This window comes from Prionailurus bengalensis, chromosome E3 (genome assembly GCF_016509475.1).
Source record: "Prionailurus bengalensis isolate Pbe53 chromosome E3, Fcat_Pben_1.1_paternal_pri, whole genome shotgun sequence".
Lineage (NCBI taxonomy): Eukaryota > Metazoa > Chordata > Mammalia > Carnivora > Felidae > Prionailurus > Prionailurus bengalensis.
In genome coordinates this window covers 10,408,526-10,421,276 of record NC_057357.1, presented here as the reverse complement: position 1 = coordinate 10,421,276, position 12,751 = coordinate 10,408,526, and the positions used below count along the sequence as shown (strand labels likewise).

At 48.9% G+C, this 12,751-nt stretch overlaps 1 protein-coding gene across 3 annotated transcripts in view; it reads right to left on the bottom strand.

The window, feature by feature from the left end:
- The window catches only part of POM121C (POM121 transmembrane nucleoporin C), a 53,807-nt gene that overhangs the window by 2,472 nt on the left and 38,584 nt on the right, over nt 1-12,751 (bottom strand). For all 3 annotated transcript variants that reach the window (XM_043559838.1, XM_043559837.1, XM_043559836.1), the window contains 7 exons: nt 6,210-6,301; nt 5,495-5,568; nt 4,934-5,058; nt 4,713-4,815; nt 4,106-4,282; nt 1,650-3,263; nt 240-362 (listed from right to left, as the gene is read on the bottom strand). In XM_043559838.1, the coding sequence (XP_043415773.1) occupies nt 240-362; nt 1,650-3,263; nt 4,106-4,282; nt 4,713-4,815; nt 4,934-5,058; nt 5,495-5,568; nt 6,210-6,301 (2,308 nt within the window). The remainder of the gene's footprint in view (nt 1-239; nt 363-1,649; nt 3,264-4,105; nt 4,283-4,712; nt 4,816-4,933; nt 5,059-5,494; nt 5,569-6,209; nt 6,302-12,751) is intronic.

Sequence of the window (12,751 nt, the reverse complement as noted above, 5' to 3'; positions counted from 1 at the left end):
CAAGAAGGCATTTGCCCTTGGCTTTCCAGTGGTCTGAAACATTCCACCCTCAACTCCATACCTGGGCTTTGCCAATCTCGTAGCCAGGCCACATCTTTCTCATGCCTGTGAGCCTGATCTTTTCCAGGGAGCCCCAGAGCCAGGAACCTGCCAAGACCCACCCCCCTCCTCCACCTCCCCCCCGCCCCCCACCGCCCTCCTTCTTTGCAGAAAGAAGCAGGGTCATGCTGGCTGCTTACCGAAAGGTCCGACTCCAACAAAGCCTTGGGTGGGTGTTGAGGATGCCCCAAAGGAGAGACCACTGCCCGATGCGCCCACCCCGGGGGCAGGGGTGTTCTGACCAAAAGTGGGTGTGGAAGTGCCTAGAACGAAGAGACCGTAGAAAACGAGCGACTAGGCAGTGGGCAGAGGGCATAACAGCCGGGATAACGAATTGGGGGGTGTCCCCACAGGGCACCTCAGCCCTGGACCACCAAAGCTGGCTCCCTCGGTGGTAGAAGTGCCTCTCTGCCTGCTAACCACCGTGCTGCCTTTTGGCCACCTCAGGAACAGAGTCTCTGCATTCCTGGGGACCCTCAACGCCCTCCACCCCCCTCGCCTCCACCTGGACCAGGTTACTTCCCTCTGTCATGACGAATTGAGTTCTGCCTCTGCCCCCTGTTTATCTGTCCCTTGGCATCAGAAACTGGAACCTTCCAAACACCCCACCAGTGTGGGTCCTCTCGCCTTCCCATGGCCACGTTCAAAGTCCAGTCCTGCCGCCGCCTCCCCCCACAGGCCTCAGGGAGTGCCGGCCGCCTCGCTCCCAGTCCTGACCTCGCACCCCACTCCCACCCCGTCACCCCTCACCGCTGCCCGGGACCGCCCAGCACCCAGATGGCCACCGCGAGCACTTCAAGTATCGCCCCCACCTTGCCGAGCCCCGCCCCTCTCGCGGCACCAGCTGGAGCTGTGACAGGCGCGCCTGCACCCGTTCTCCACCTCAGTCTGGATGTCGCTGATTAACAACGGCCGGCCTCGCTTTAAATTCATAACCGCGATTCTCCAACGTTCTCGTTACATTCCTTTCCCCACTCTCCAAACGACCGTTTCATGATGCCCTCCTCTGTACACGGACCTCCCCAAGACCTCTCCCGTTTCCTGAAGAAAGCACGCTATCAGGATCAGAGCTCCTTGGGAGTCTCTTTCCACGTGGCAGATCAGATCACTTCGTTCTTCTGCTTGAAATTCTACCAGGATTTCCCTCAATACTTAAATCCAAACTTAACCGGGGCCACGTGTGACCGTCAACTCTGCCTCCCCACATCATTCTGGAGCACTTCTGTTCCTCGATCCTCTAGCCACACGTCACTTTTCGCTGTTTGTGACCAGAGCTTGCTTCCGCCCCTGGGCCTCTGCGCCAGCTCTCCTGCGCCCGAAGAGTGGGCTCTGGCTCACGCCTACCCACCCATGCTCCCAACCCCTGCATCACAGACGGGGAGTCTTGGCTCAAACTGCCTCAAAGGCCCACCTCCTCGACCACCAGACCGTCTTCCCCCGGGACGCACAGCTCCCTGACCCTGTATCTAATGTCACCGCCACACCGTAAAGCTCCAAGGGCGGCCGGGGCCAGCACTCAGAGCAGCACCCGAGTCCGTTCCTCATCTTACCTCCGAACACGGGCTTGCTCTCGGGCGCGCTCGCCACACTGAAGGCAAAAGGTGTGCTCTGGCTGGGTGCGCCCAACGTGCTCTGACTCAAGCCTCCTCCGAAAGGCGTCGTGCCGCCGGCGGTCCCGCTCTGTCCTGTGCCGAAGCTGAACGCTCCAGAAGCAGAGCTGGTGCCGGGGGTGGCCGCGTTGATCCCGAAGCCCCCGCCGCCGGCCGGGCCGGCCGAGCCCCCGAACGTGAAGGGAGCCAGCGTCGTGCTGCCGAACACGGAGCTACCGGTCCCGCCGCTGGTGGTCTGGGTCGTAGCTCCGAAGCCGGAGGCGGCGGCCGCCCCAAAGGAGAACACGGACGTGCCGCTGCCAAAGGCCGGCTGGGTGCTGGCGGGGGCGCCAAAGGCAGACGCCGTGGGCTTCAAACCGCCGAAGCCGGACGGCGTGGTGCCGCCGAAGGCGGGCTGGGCCGGGCCGGGCGCTGGGGTCGCAGCCGGGGCTGCGGCCGCAGAGTTCCCGAAAGCGAAAGAGCTGCCGAAGCTCGGGGCGAGGGCCGGCTTGGCGGCGCCCTGCTGCTGCCCGTCGGCGGCCCCGAACGTGGGCTGGGGGTTGGCTCCCGGGTACGAAGAGAGGGGGGGCTTGGTGCTCGAGCCGAAGGGAATGTGGAACGCCGGGGTGGCGGCGCTAGTGAAGGTCGGCGCCGGCTGGCTGCTGGTGACCGGGGCGGGGGTGCTGAGGCCACCGCCGAAACCGCCGAAGCCGGTGGTGCCGCTGCCGCTGGCGGTCGTTGGCGCGGCCCCGGGGAGGGACTGGACAAAGGTCGTGACCGTCGTCGAGGCGGGCGCGGCAGGAGGCTTGCCGAACTGGAATATAGAGCCCACGGCCGGGGTGAAGCTGGCACCGGAGGCAGGGGGAGCCCCGAAGAGGAAAGGCTGGGCAGCGGAAGTGGTGGTGCTGGTCACGCTGCTCACACCAAAGCTGAACGTGGGCTTCGAAGCAGAGTCTGTGGACGTGCTGGTTGTACTCGTGGGAGCCACGGCTGAGGTGGCACCGGCCTGGCCGGTGAAAAGAGGGGTGCTCGTGGCAGTGGCTGGAACGGCCGTCTGACTGAAGAAGGGGACCGACGAGGGCACAGACGTAGGGGGCCCGATGCTGCCGAAGATCGGCTCGAAAGTGAGCTTGGGGCTGCTGGCAGGCGCAGGGAGGGCAGAGCCGGAAGGGGTCGCGGTGGTGACCTTGGGTGGGCTGGATGGCAAAGGGCCCTCATTCTCGCTTTTTGGTGGGGCCAGAAAGATGGGCTTGAACATGGGAGATGCCGAGGACACGGCGGGGGCTGTGGAGGTAGGGGGGTCGGCAGGTGGGGTGCTCAGCATTCCCAAAAGAAGACTTTGCTTCGGGGTGGGTGACGGGGCCGATGTCTCAGCCTGAGGAGCTGGAGGGGACTTGGTGGGGTCAGTGGCTGGGATCGGGGAAGCAGCAGGGGTCAGCCCTAAGAAAGCGGCTGTGGATTTGGAGTCCGAGGAGGTGCCCGGAAGGGGTCCCGACTGTGAAGACCCAAGAGGGGCCGGAAGGCTGGGTGTCTTCGGAGGTGTGTGGGCCCCAGTGGTTGCCACTCCAGCAGATTCTGGAAGAACAGAGAGTAAATTCTGAATACCTCAAACGTGATGGCATTCAACGCTTCTCTCCCTAGCACCGTGCTGGGGATTCAGAGTCCGTCAACAAATTGTGACGACATCCACACCACAGACCCTTGAAGTATCCACCCCTTAAAATCAAGGAAACATTATTTCCACCCTTCCCCGATCGTAGGATACGAAGGGATAGGATGTGGCCTCACTGGGGGGTAATGTGTAGAAACTAAGGAAAACCCAATCACCCGAACTCCAGTCCCGTTAATTTCCCAGATGCACCTTACTACTCGTCCAACAAAGACTACCTGTTTGCCTACTGTGCTGAGTGCAGGGCACATAACCACGAATGGAAGAGTCTCTGCCCTTGAGCCCTGGGACGGGCTGATGCCGGATAGACTACTCTACGTTAAAGGGCAACGAGAGGAGTGTGGGCACATGCAGTACCATGAAGGACCCTTGGAAACCTAGAGGGAAAAATGACGTCCTCTTGTGCCTGTGGTCATGTGACAAGACTTGGTCGCCATGGGATCACATTTACATCTCAGAGCCACCTCAAAGGTAAACGTGTGCATTTTACAGAGGACAACAGCAAGGCTCTGAGTGGCTCTGGCCTCCAGAGCCTCCGACTGCTAAGACTAAGCCGCGGACCCCCTTCCCTAGAACCTCCTGATGAGAGAATTCTGAAGCTTGGAAGCGTGCGCCAGCTCAGGACTGCTGAGCCACAGCGAGTTCAAGCTCCCGAAGACCTTCAGGGACTGGCAGGCATGACGCCTTTACTCCACGTGACCCATGGACGGATGCCATGCGACGCCGCAGATGGAGCTCGCCCACTCACCCGAGGAAGGGGGTGGGCCTGCAGAACTCTGCTTCTTCTTCAAGCTCTCCAGCAGCGGGTTGGGGCTTGGGGCTGGGAGGGTGGCTGGGGAGGCGGCGGTCCCAGTAGTTGGCAGGGTAAACGTCAAAGAAGGTTGAGTAGTAGGGGGCTTCTCGGTGCCAGAGTTAGAAGCCGTATCTAAGGAGAAAGAAAGGTGCTGGGAAATTCTTTCCAGGGGCACATCACGTATCACGAGACGCTCACGGACTCGGTATCTGCTTATTTAGAAATGCTTCCCCTGGGGCACCTGGGAGGCTCCAGGTGAGGGACTGACTTCAGCTCAGGTCATGATTCACGGTTTGTGAGTTCAAGCCCTGAACGGTATGGAGCCTGCTTGGGATTCTCTCTCTCTCCTCTCGCTCTCTGCCCCTCCCCCATTTGGCATTCTCTAAATAACTTAAAAAAAAAAAAAAAAAAAAAGCAAGAAAGAAATGCTTCTCCTTGATTCCAATGCTCATTGTTCTCCAGATTCCACTGAGGCCTCAAAAGGATTTGTCAGATGAGAAAGATCCAAATAAAACCAGAGGAAACTCCTCTTTGCAGCCTGAAGCTGGTCAGTCTTCCTTACCAGTCCCATCCTCCAAGGCCTTGTTAAACCACCGCAGCGAAGCTCTTTTTTCCAAATCTAGATCTTCGGCAGTGATGGAGTAGCCAAGCTGGGGAGGTGGGGGCTGCCAGAGAGAAAGACGAGAGGCCCATCAGGGAAGTTGGAAGAAACCTGTATTGAGCTACCCTAGAACTTGGGGATGCCGAGCTGGGGTGGGCGGGTGTGGACAGACAAAGCCATACCAGGGTCAGCCGAGCCCCTCGCCGGGAGGGTAGGAGCTGAATCTTTCGCTTCCGCTGCCCAGAGCTGCCAGGTGTGGGAGGGGAGCTCCACGAGTTCTGCGCCTTCCATGTGGTTGTATCTGCAGCTAAAGAAACAACATGGACTTGTTTTCTTCCTCCTCTTCCAGAAATGGCCAAGTTTGTCTATCCACTTGGTTTTTAACACTGAATTCTCACTGGTTATGTCTGAAAGATTTGGTCTTCCGTGGGTGGGGTCTTGGAGAGTTTGCAAGACGGTTTCTGCCAGGAGGGTATCAAGATAACTGCTCCAAACACAGGCATACAAGTGCTTACTGACAGTAGTCACCCAGGCTGCTCAGAGGCCCCCACCAGCGCTCGTCGCCAGCCCACAGATCCACTGGCCGGTGCCGTAGCTGCCTGTGCCACAGACCACAGACCTCTGCACCTACCAGGTCCTGCACACAGCGATGCTCAGCGCATGCTTCCGGATGAGCAGGGGTCTCACATGCTCCATAAACACTCCCACCACCAGAAGCCACTCCTGTGCGCTTCACAACCTACCCTTTTCTCCCTGGGCCTCCTTGTCTGTTGCCAAAGGAGTTGAAGAACTGGAGCGGTGAGAAAGCTCGTCCTCTCTGAGGGCAGAAGAGGCAGAAGCGCATTTAGAAAGACTTCCTGATACAGAGTATCGGGTAACTACTTACAGCCTCGTAACTACCAACCCGGCCAAAGTCTAGAACAACTGTGATTTAAGATCACAGGCCAGGACAAAAAATAAGAGAAATCAAAAGGAAATTCCTACAAAACGAAGGGAGAAGTTCATGGAAGCCACGGAGAAACCTCTGTCTCACAACAAGCACGAAACGAGAACCTTCACAACCTTACTTACACCTCGCCCAGTTCCCGAGAGCTGTAGCCACAGAGCTGACCCCTAAGAGCAGCTGTCTAGTCGCCTGTTGGTGCCTGGAGATTAGCTGGGGTCCAGAACATGAACTCTCCTGCCCCTGCCATGATTCTCTGTGCCCCCTCTACCCTGTGGCCTTTGCGTTCACACCCCAGTCACTTGTGCTGCACGATGAGGAAGAGAGCCAGAGGCTCCAGGGTCAGCACAGAAGACATTTAAGAGGCGAGAGCAGTTTGGGCAGGTACTTCACTGTCCTTCTGGATGGCAATCTTGGATCCTCCGGATCGGAGCCGCAGGAGGCCTAAGAGCCAAGTACGTGTGCTTCCTTTCCTGCCCTCTCATTAGTCTGCGGTGCAAACAAGGACCCGTTACCTTATTTTCTTTGCTGGCCTCTCTGGTGTCTGCGAGCGGGATGAGGCTGGGCTGGAGAACGGTGACAAGCTGGGCCCGCTTCTCTTCCAAAGCTAAAAGGCAAAAAGCAGTGACATGATTACCCTACTGGACAGCGTGACATCCGCCTTCAATACAACTCTGTATTCTGTTCATCACCACACACAGGGTCTCCTCCTCAGTGACAAACATCTTTTGTGGAGCACCTGGCTGACGTAGTGGAGCATGAGACTCAATCTCCGTGTTGTGGGTTCGAGCCCCACGTTGGGTGTAGAGATTACTTAAAAATACGATCTTTTAAAACAAAAAAGGAGCACCTGGATGGCTCAGTCGGTTAAGCATCTGACTCTTGATTTTGGTTCAGGTCATGATCTCACGGTTCGTGGGTTCAAACCCCACACTGGGCTCCTTGCTGGCAGCGTGGAGCCTACTTGGGATTCTCTCTCTCTCCCGTTCTCTTTGCCCCTCCCTGGTGCATGAGCTTCCTCTCAAAAATAAATTTAGAAAAATAAAAATAAAGAAAAACATTTCTCTGTGAAGGAAGGCCCCTGAAGGAAAGTCAGTTGCCAGTATTAACTACGGGGAAAAAATCTGAACAAGTAAGGAAATGCTAACTAATAAAGTACAAGGAACAATGTACTTTTTGCATATATTAAAAAGTAGAAGGTTACATTCAGTCATGGTTTAGAGCCTATGATGCATCCAGCTTTACTTTATGTTGGCTGCAGAAATTATACAATTAAGAAGCTTTCCCAACCCCCCTCCCCGCCTCAAAAAACCCATTACAGCAAAGGTAAGCCAGTAAACTAATAGTCTTGCTTTTATTAATTTTTGTTTTACTTCAACTTTATTTTTTTTTAGGTATATTTTGAGAGAGAGCAAGTGGAGAGGGGCAGAGAGAGGGAGAAAGAATCCCAAGCAGGCTCTGCACTGCCAGCACAGAGCCTGATGTGGGGCTAGAACTCACAAACTATGAGATCATGACATGAGCCAAAGTCGGATGCTTAACCGACCGAGCCACCCAGCTGCCCCCTGCTTCAACTTTATTTTTTTTAAGATGTGCTATCATGACATTTATGACTTATGCAGTATCTATGGTATTTGCTGTTACATGATTATTATCCAGACACCTGTCTCTTCCAACACAGGCAATCGGTTCCTTGGTAGCGAAGGTCTGTTCTCACCTTCCCCTCATGCAAAGCAGCCTCGATAACTGACAAAGAGCAAGCACTATAAAGTTTCGTGAAGTCTTTAGCTTAATTACAAAAATACTAATAACCTATCACTGCAGACATTCTTCCAGAAGTTTCTAGTGATTTCTTACTCAGTAACAGTTATATAAGCACAAACAAGCAGACAGCAATCTTTAATAAAAGTCTGAGGAGGTAAAGAAGAATTTAAACTCAGAGACAGGTGGCGAAAGTGGTGAAACAGGGCAGCTCCATGAGACCAGTATTAGGACACCCGAGGCTGAGAACGGGTGTGAGAGGAATGCTCGTGCACTCAGGGAAAGAAACACAAAACAAAAACTAAACGCTTGGACCTCACACCTTACATTTTTAATAAAGTACCAAAGATGATTCCAATGTTTAGCCAGGGTTAAGGACAACCTGGTTCAACACTTAAGGGGAAATACTGTACCCCCACTATGTCTGTCACAGGTGACACACACACACACACACACACACACACACACACACACACAATCCAGATGTGACCAAGGTTTACATGTAAGAAGTGTCACAAAAGGACTAAAAAAAACCAGATTAGCTGTTCCATACTATGGGCCAGGGAGAAGTCTGTGCCAGAGACAGAAGACAGAAAACTGACAGACTGTCACATAAAATCGCTACGTAAAGAACCTCTCTGTGGAAAAGTATCACGCGCAGCAGGGAGACTCTATGTGCCATCTGTCTTTTCCACCATGCTCACATTTCCATAAAATCGAAATAAAATCTATGTAGGCTGGAAATAAACACACCCCGAAACAAACAAAAACTATAAACAAAATTAAAAGGCAAATATTTTCAGGAAGAGTTATTATCCTTAACATGAAAAATGCAAGTCCTGCAACTCCACAAAAATATAATGAACATATCAAATGAAAAACAGGCAAAAGATGTAACAAGGAGAGTCATTAAAAAAATAATCAATCTATACTTCTAACAGTCAATTTAGTTCTGCGCTATAACTCAACTTTGATTTGCAGAGTCCCCACTTCACAGAGGCTCTAGACCTTTCTACTTTACAAAGAATGCCAAGATGAGCAAGACGGTTCCATCAAGAAATTTACAGTGTGAAAAAGAGGAAAGAACACAAATCGACTGTAACAGCCAAAAGACAAGACAGCCTTTCATGACTTAACAGAAAGCACCTGAAGAGTGCCTGCAGTGGGATGGACGTGTTATTCCAGAGGGAGACCAGAACAAAGCAAGGGAAGGCAGCAGGTAGGAAGTGCTCTTGGTAGATAATAAATGTCACGGTCTGGCTGCAACATAGAACATAGTTACGGGGCACAAGGGCGAGAGGCAGGTTAGGTCTGGAAGTGCTGAAGGCAAGGGTAAATACATACGCCTACTCTGGAAAATGAGAAATCTGGTAAGACACAGGGAGATATCAACGCCGCGCACAAAAGGTCAGAGGACAGTTTACTTTTTCTATAACTGGTACCAGTGTAACATCTGTGATGATTTTGTATCAATGCTAGGACTTCCAGTGTAGACAGCTGTAGATGTGGATATTTACTAGTGTTCCCCTGGAAAAATATAGTTAAATTAAATACCTCTACTACCACCTGCACCAAATGTAAGGACTGACACTGAAATTGATTACTGGAGATGATCACTACCTCAGTACATTTTTTTCCAAAGAAACATAAAGAACGTTCATATTGGGGCACCTGGGTGGCTCAGTCGGTTAAGCATCCAACTATGGCTCAGGTCATAATCTCCCCGTTTGCTTCAGATTCTGTGTCTCCCTCTCTCTCTGCCCCTCCCCAGCTCATGCTGTCTCTCTCTCTAAATATAAATAAACAAAAAAGGAACTTTAATATTACTTTATTTATTTAGAGAGACAGAGAGAGATGGAGAAAGACAGAGAGAGACAGTGCATGCATGTGAGCAGGGGACAAGCAGAGAGGGGACCAGTAACTACTTAAAACAATACCAAACAGTTATTAGTGTCAGGGAGTGTATTTCCTGCAACAGGTCAAAGGCTCCACCACAAATGAGGCTGCTTAAAATCTGACCCACTTCCAGGCAAAGGCTGACCGTGTTGTTTTACACTAACACTCCCGCCAGAGACAAGAAGCAAATGCTGAAGGTCTGACCTACGTGTGTTTGAAGGTATGGCAGTACGGAAGAGCCAGCGGGGCAGTAGACATCGTGGAGCCAAGGGAAGAGGAGCCAAGGGTTAGCCCCCATATTTAAGTCTACTTTTTCTCTCATGGTGAATGCCAATTCCAAAAGCAAAAGCTGTAGTTGAGAGGCACGGAAAAGCTTTTGGCAGTCTCATATGGCTGGAAAGACAAAAATGAATTCAGGGTCTTCCAAAGTAGAGGGTCCTTAATAAGACCTAAAGCTTTCTGGTTGGGATCCCAAAGGCTACATACGAGGATATAGACAACCAACGAGAACAGACAACCAACTCAAAACCATGTCAATTCTACCTGGACAGAAGTAACCTGCCACTATCCTAACTACTGCCCAAGGTAAAGTAAAAAAGCAAAACCTCCCTGGAGGAAGACACCATCATTCAGAGCTTTAAGTCACCATTACTTTTTTTTTTTTTTTGTCTGACACAGAAATAAAGCAACAACAAAAATATGTAAGAAAGTAATAGTTATCCAATACCCCAGAGGAAAAAATCAGACATCAAAAACAGACCAGAAGACTCAAATGCTGGAATTATTGAATAAAACCTTAGAAGAACTGTTATACAAGAATTTAAATGACAATATGGAGAATCCTGGCACACCAACAACAACCGTAAGAAAGAGAATCAAAACTACTTAAGATGCATGGCAGTGGATGACAGAAAGCTAAAGTAAATCAGTAAACTAGACGAAGGAAGACTAGAGGTGGAGACAAAATGACGGAAGACACAGACAGACAGACACGGACAAAAGGAAAAGGTCTACCATGTGCCCTAGAACACTGAGGGGGGGGAGAAAATAGGGCAGAACAGTATCTGAAGAGATAATATTAGGTTGAGAGTTTTTCAAAACATATCAAGCCACAAGACAAACTCCAAGGAATATAAACTGTGAACGAGCACTTCATAAAATTTCTTTTCAAGTGAAGTTGGAACACTTACCAAAACTAAACATGTACTCAGGCACAGAGCAAATCTCAAAACAAGAATGGATAGAGGAGTATATCCTGTAAGCTAATGGAATTTAGCTAAAAACCAGTAACAAAGAAGACAAGGCATTAATGGTTTTGAAATTAAACAATGAATTTCTAAGTAACCCATGAATCAAAGAATGAATATGAAAAATTCCTCTATTACAAAGCTGTGGAAATGCAGCTACGGTTAAGTTTGTAGGAACTGTGTAACCTTAAATACATATATTAGAAAAGGGAAAACAATGGAAAAACCCTAGTGATCTAAGAATCTGGATTAAAAAGCCAGAAAGAAATCCCAACAAATCAAACATGAAAAAAGAAAAAAAAAAGGAAAAAGAAAAAAGAAGTAATATCTATAAGGGCAGAAATTAAAGAAAAAGGAAAGCATAAAACAGAGTGACTTCTAAAATTCATTGATACATAACCTTGAAAAAGGAACTTCCTTAATCCAATAAGGAGTACCTATCTACAAAATACCTGTATTAAACAGCATATGTAACAGGAAATGTGGAAAGCGCTCCCTTTGAGATGAGGAAAGACAAGGATGTTTGCTATCACTTCTATTCAACGTTGTACTTCAGGTCTTAACCAAATGTACTAAGGCATAAGCAAACAACATAAGGACTGCAAAGGGAGAAAAAAAACTGTCATTATCATAGGCAACGTGATGCACACACAAAAGTCCTAAAGAATATATAGATGCTTATGGGATTTAGCAAATTTCCTGAATGCAATAATCAGTTGTATTTCTATACATCAGCAACAGATTTTAACACACCATTATAGTAGTATCAAACACATGTATCTAGGAATAAGTTTAATATGTAAAACAACTACATGGTGAAGTTAAAGATGATGTAAATGAAGGATATACCATGTTCATGGACTGGAAGATTCAACACTGTAAAAAGGTCATTTCTCTCCAAAATAACTGGCAGATTAAAGGCAATCTTAACATCTCAGCAAGTGGTCTTTATTTAGGTGGAAATCAACAAGCTAATTCTAAACTTACAGAAAAATGCAAAGGGTCAAGATCGAAGACAATTCTGAAGAGGAATGAAAGAAATGAGAAAGTTGGATGACTTATTCTACTACACACCAAAACTAAAAGACTGTGTGGCATAGCGTAGAAAAGAAGACAGGTACAGGGCAGAAAAACAGACCGATAGAACAGAATCTAGATATGGACCCACATATACATATGGACACTTAAATTATAACAAAGGCAGTGCCACAGCGCAAGAGGGAAAGGGTGATCCATCCTTTCAATAAATGTTGCTAAGTCCAATGGATATTTATGTGGAAAGACACTAATTTTGATCCGTACCTCGCATCATATACAAAAATCAACTTCAGGTGGATTATAGATCCCAATGTGAGAAGAAAAATAATAACGCTTCTAGAAGGTAGCATAACACCACCATGACTTCAGGTAGACAAAAAGTTCCTAAACAGTGCACACAATACATTAACCATAAGAGTAAATCTGAAGAAAACCAAGTGGTGAGACACAGAATAGGACAGTGATTTGTTGCAATACATAGAATTCAGAGAGCTTGCATCTAGAATATATGAAGAATGTATATAAATCAGTAAAAAAAAGACAACTAAATAGAAGAAAGCCAAGAAACCTGAATAGGTACTTCATAAAAAAGGAAGTATGAATGGCCAATGAACAGTTCATACCTGTATTTCATTAGCAATCAGCAATTACAATTATAACCACAAATTACAATTAGGAAATTACAACCACAATGAAATACTATTTCACACCCACTGGAATGGGTAATTAAAGACTGGTAACACCAAGTGTCAGTGAGGCTGTGTAACCACAGGAACAAAATCTCATACTGCACTGGTAAGGGTAAGAGTATCAACAGAAACATAACGTCCTTCCTTCTTCCCTTCATCTATTTATTTATTTATATATATATATTTTTTAAAGTTTATTGCCCAATGCAGGGCTTGAACTCATTAACTGTGAGATCATGATCTGAGCCAAAGTCAGACGTTTAACTGACTGAGCCAGCCAGGCACCCTTGAAACAAAACTTAATTTTTATTTATTTATTTATTTAAAAAATTTTTGTTTTAACATTTATTCATTTTTGAGAGGGGGGGGGAGGCGGAGCTCAAGCGGGGGTGGGCAGACAGAGAGGGAGACAGAATCCAAAGCAGG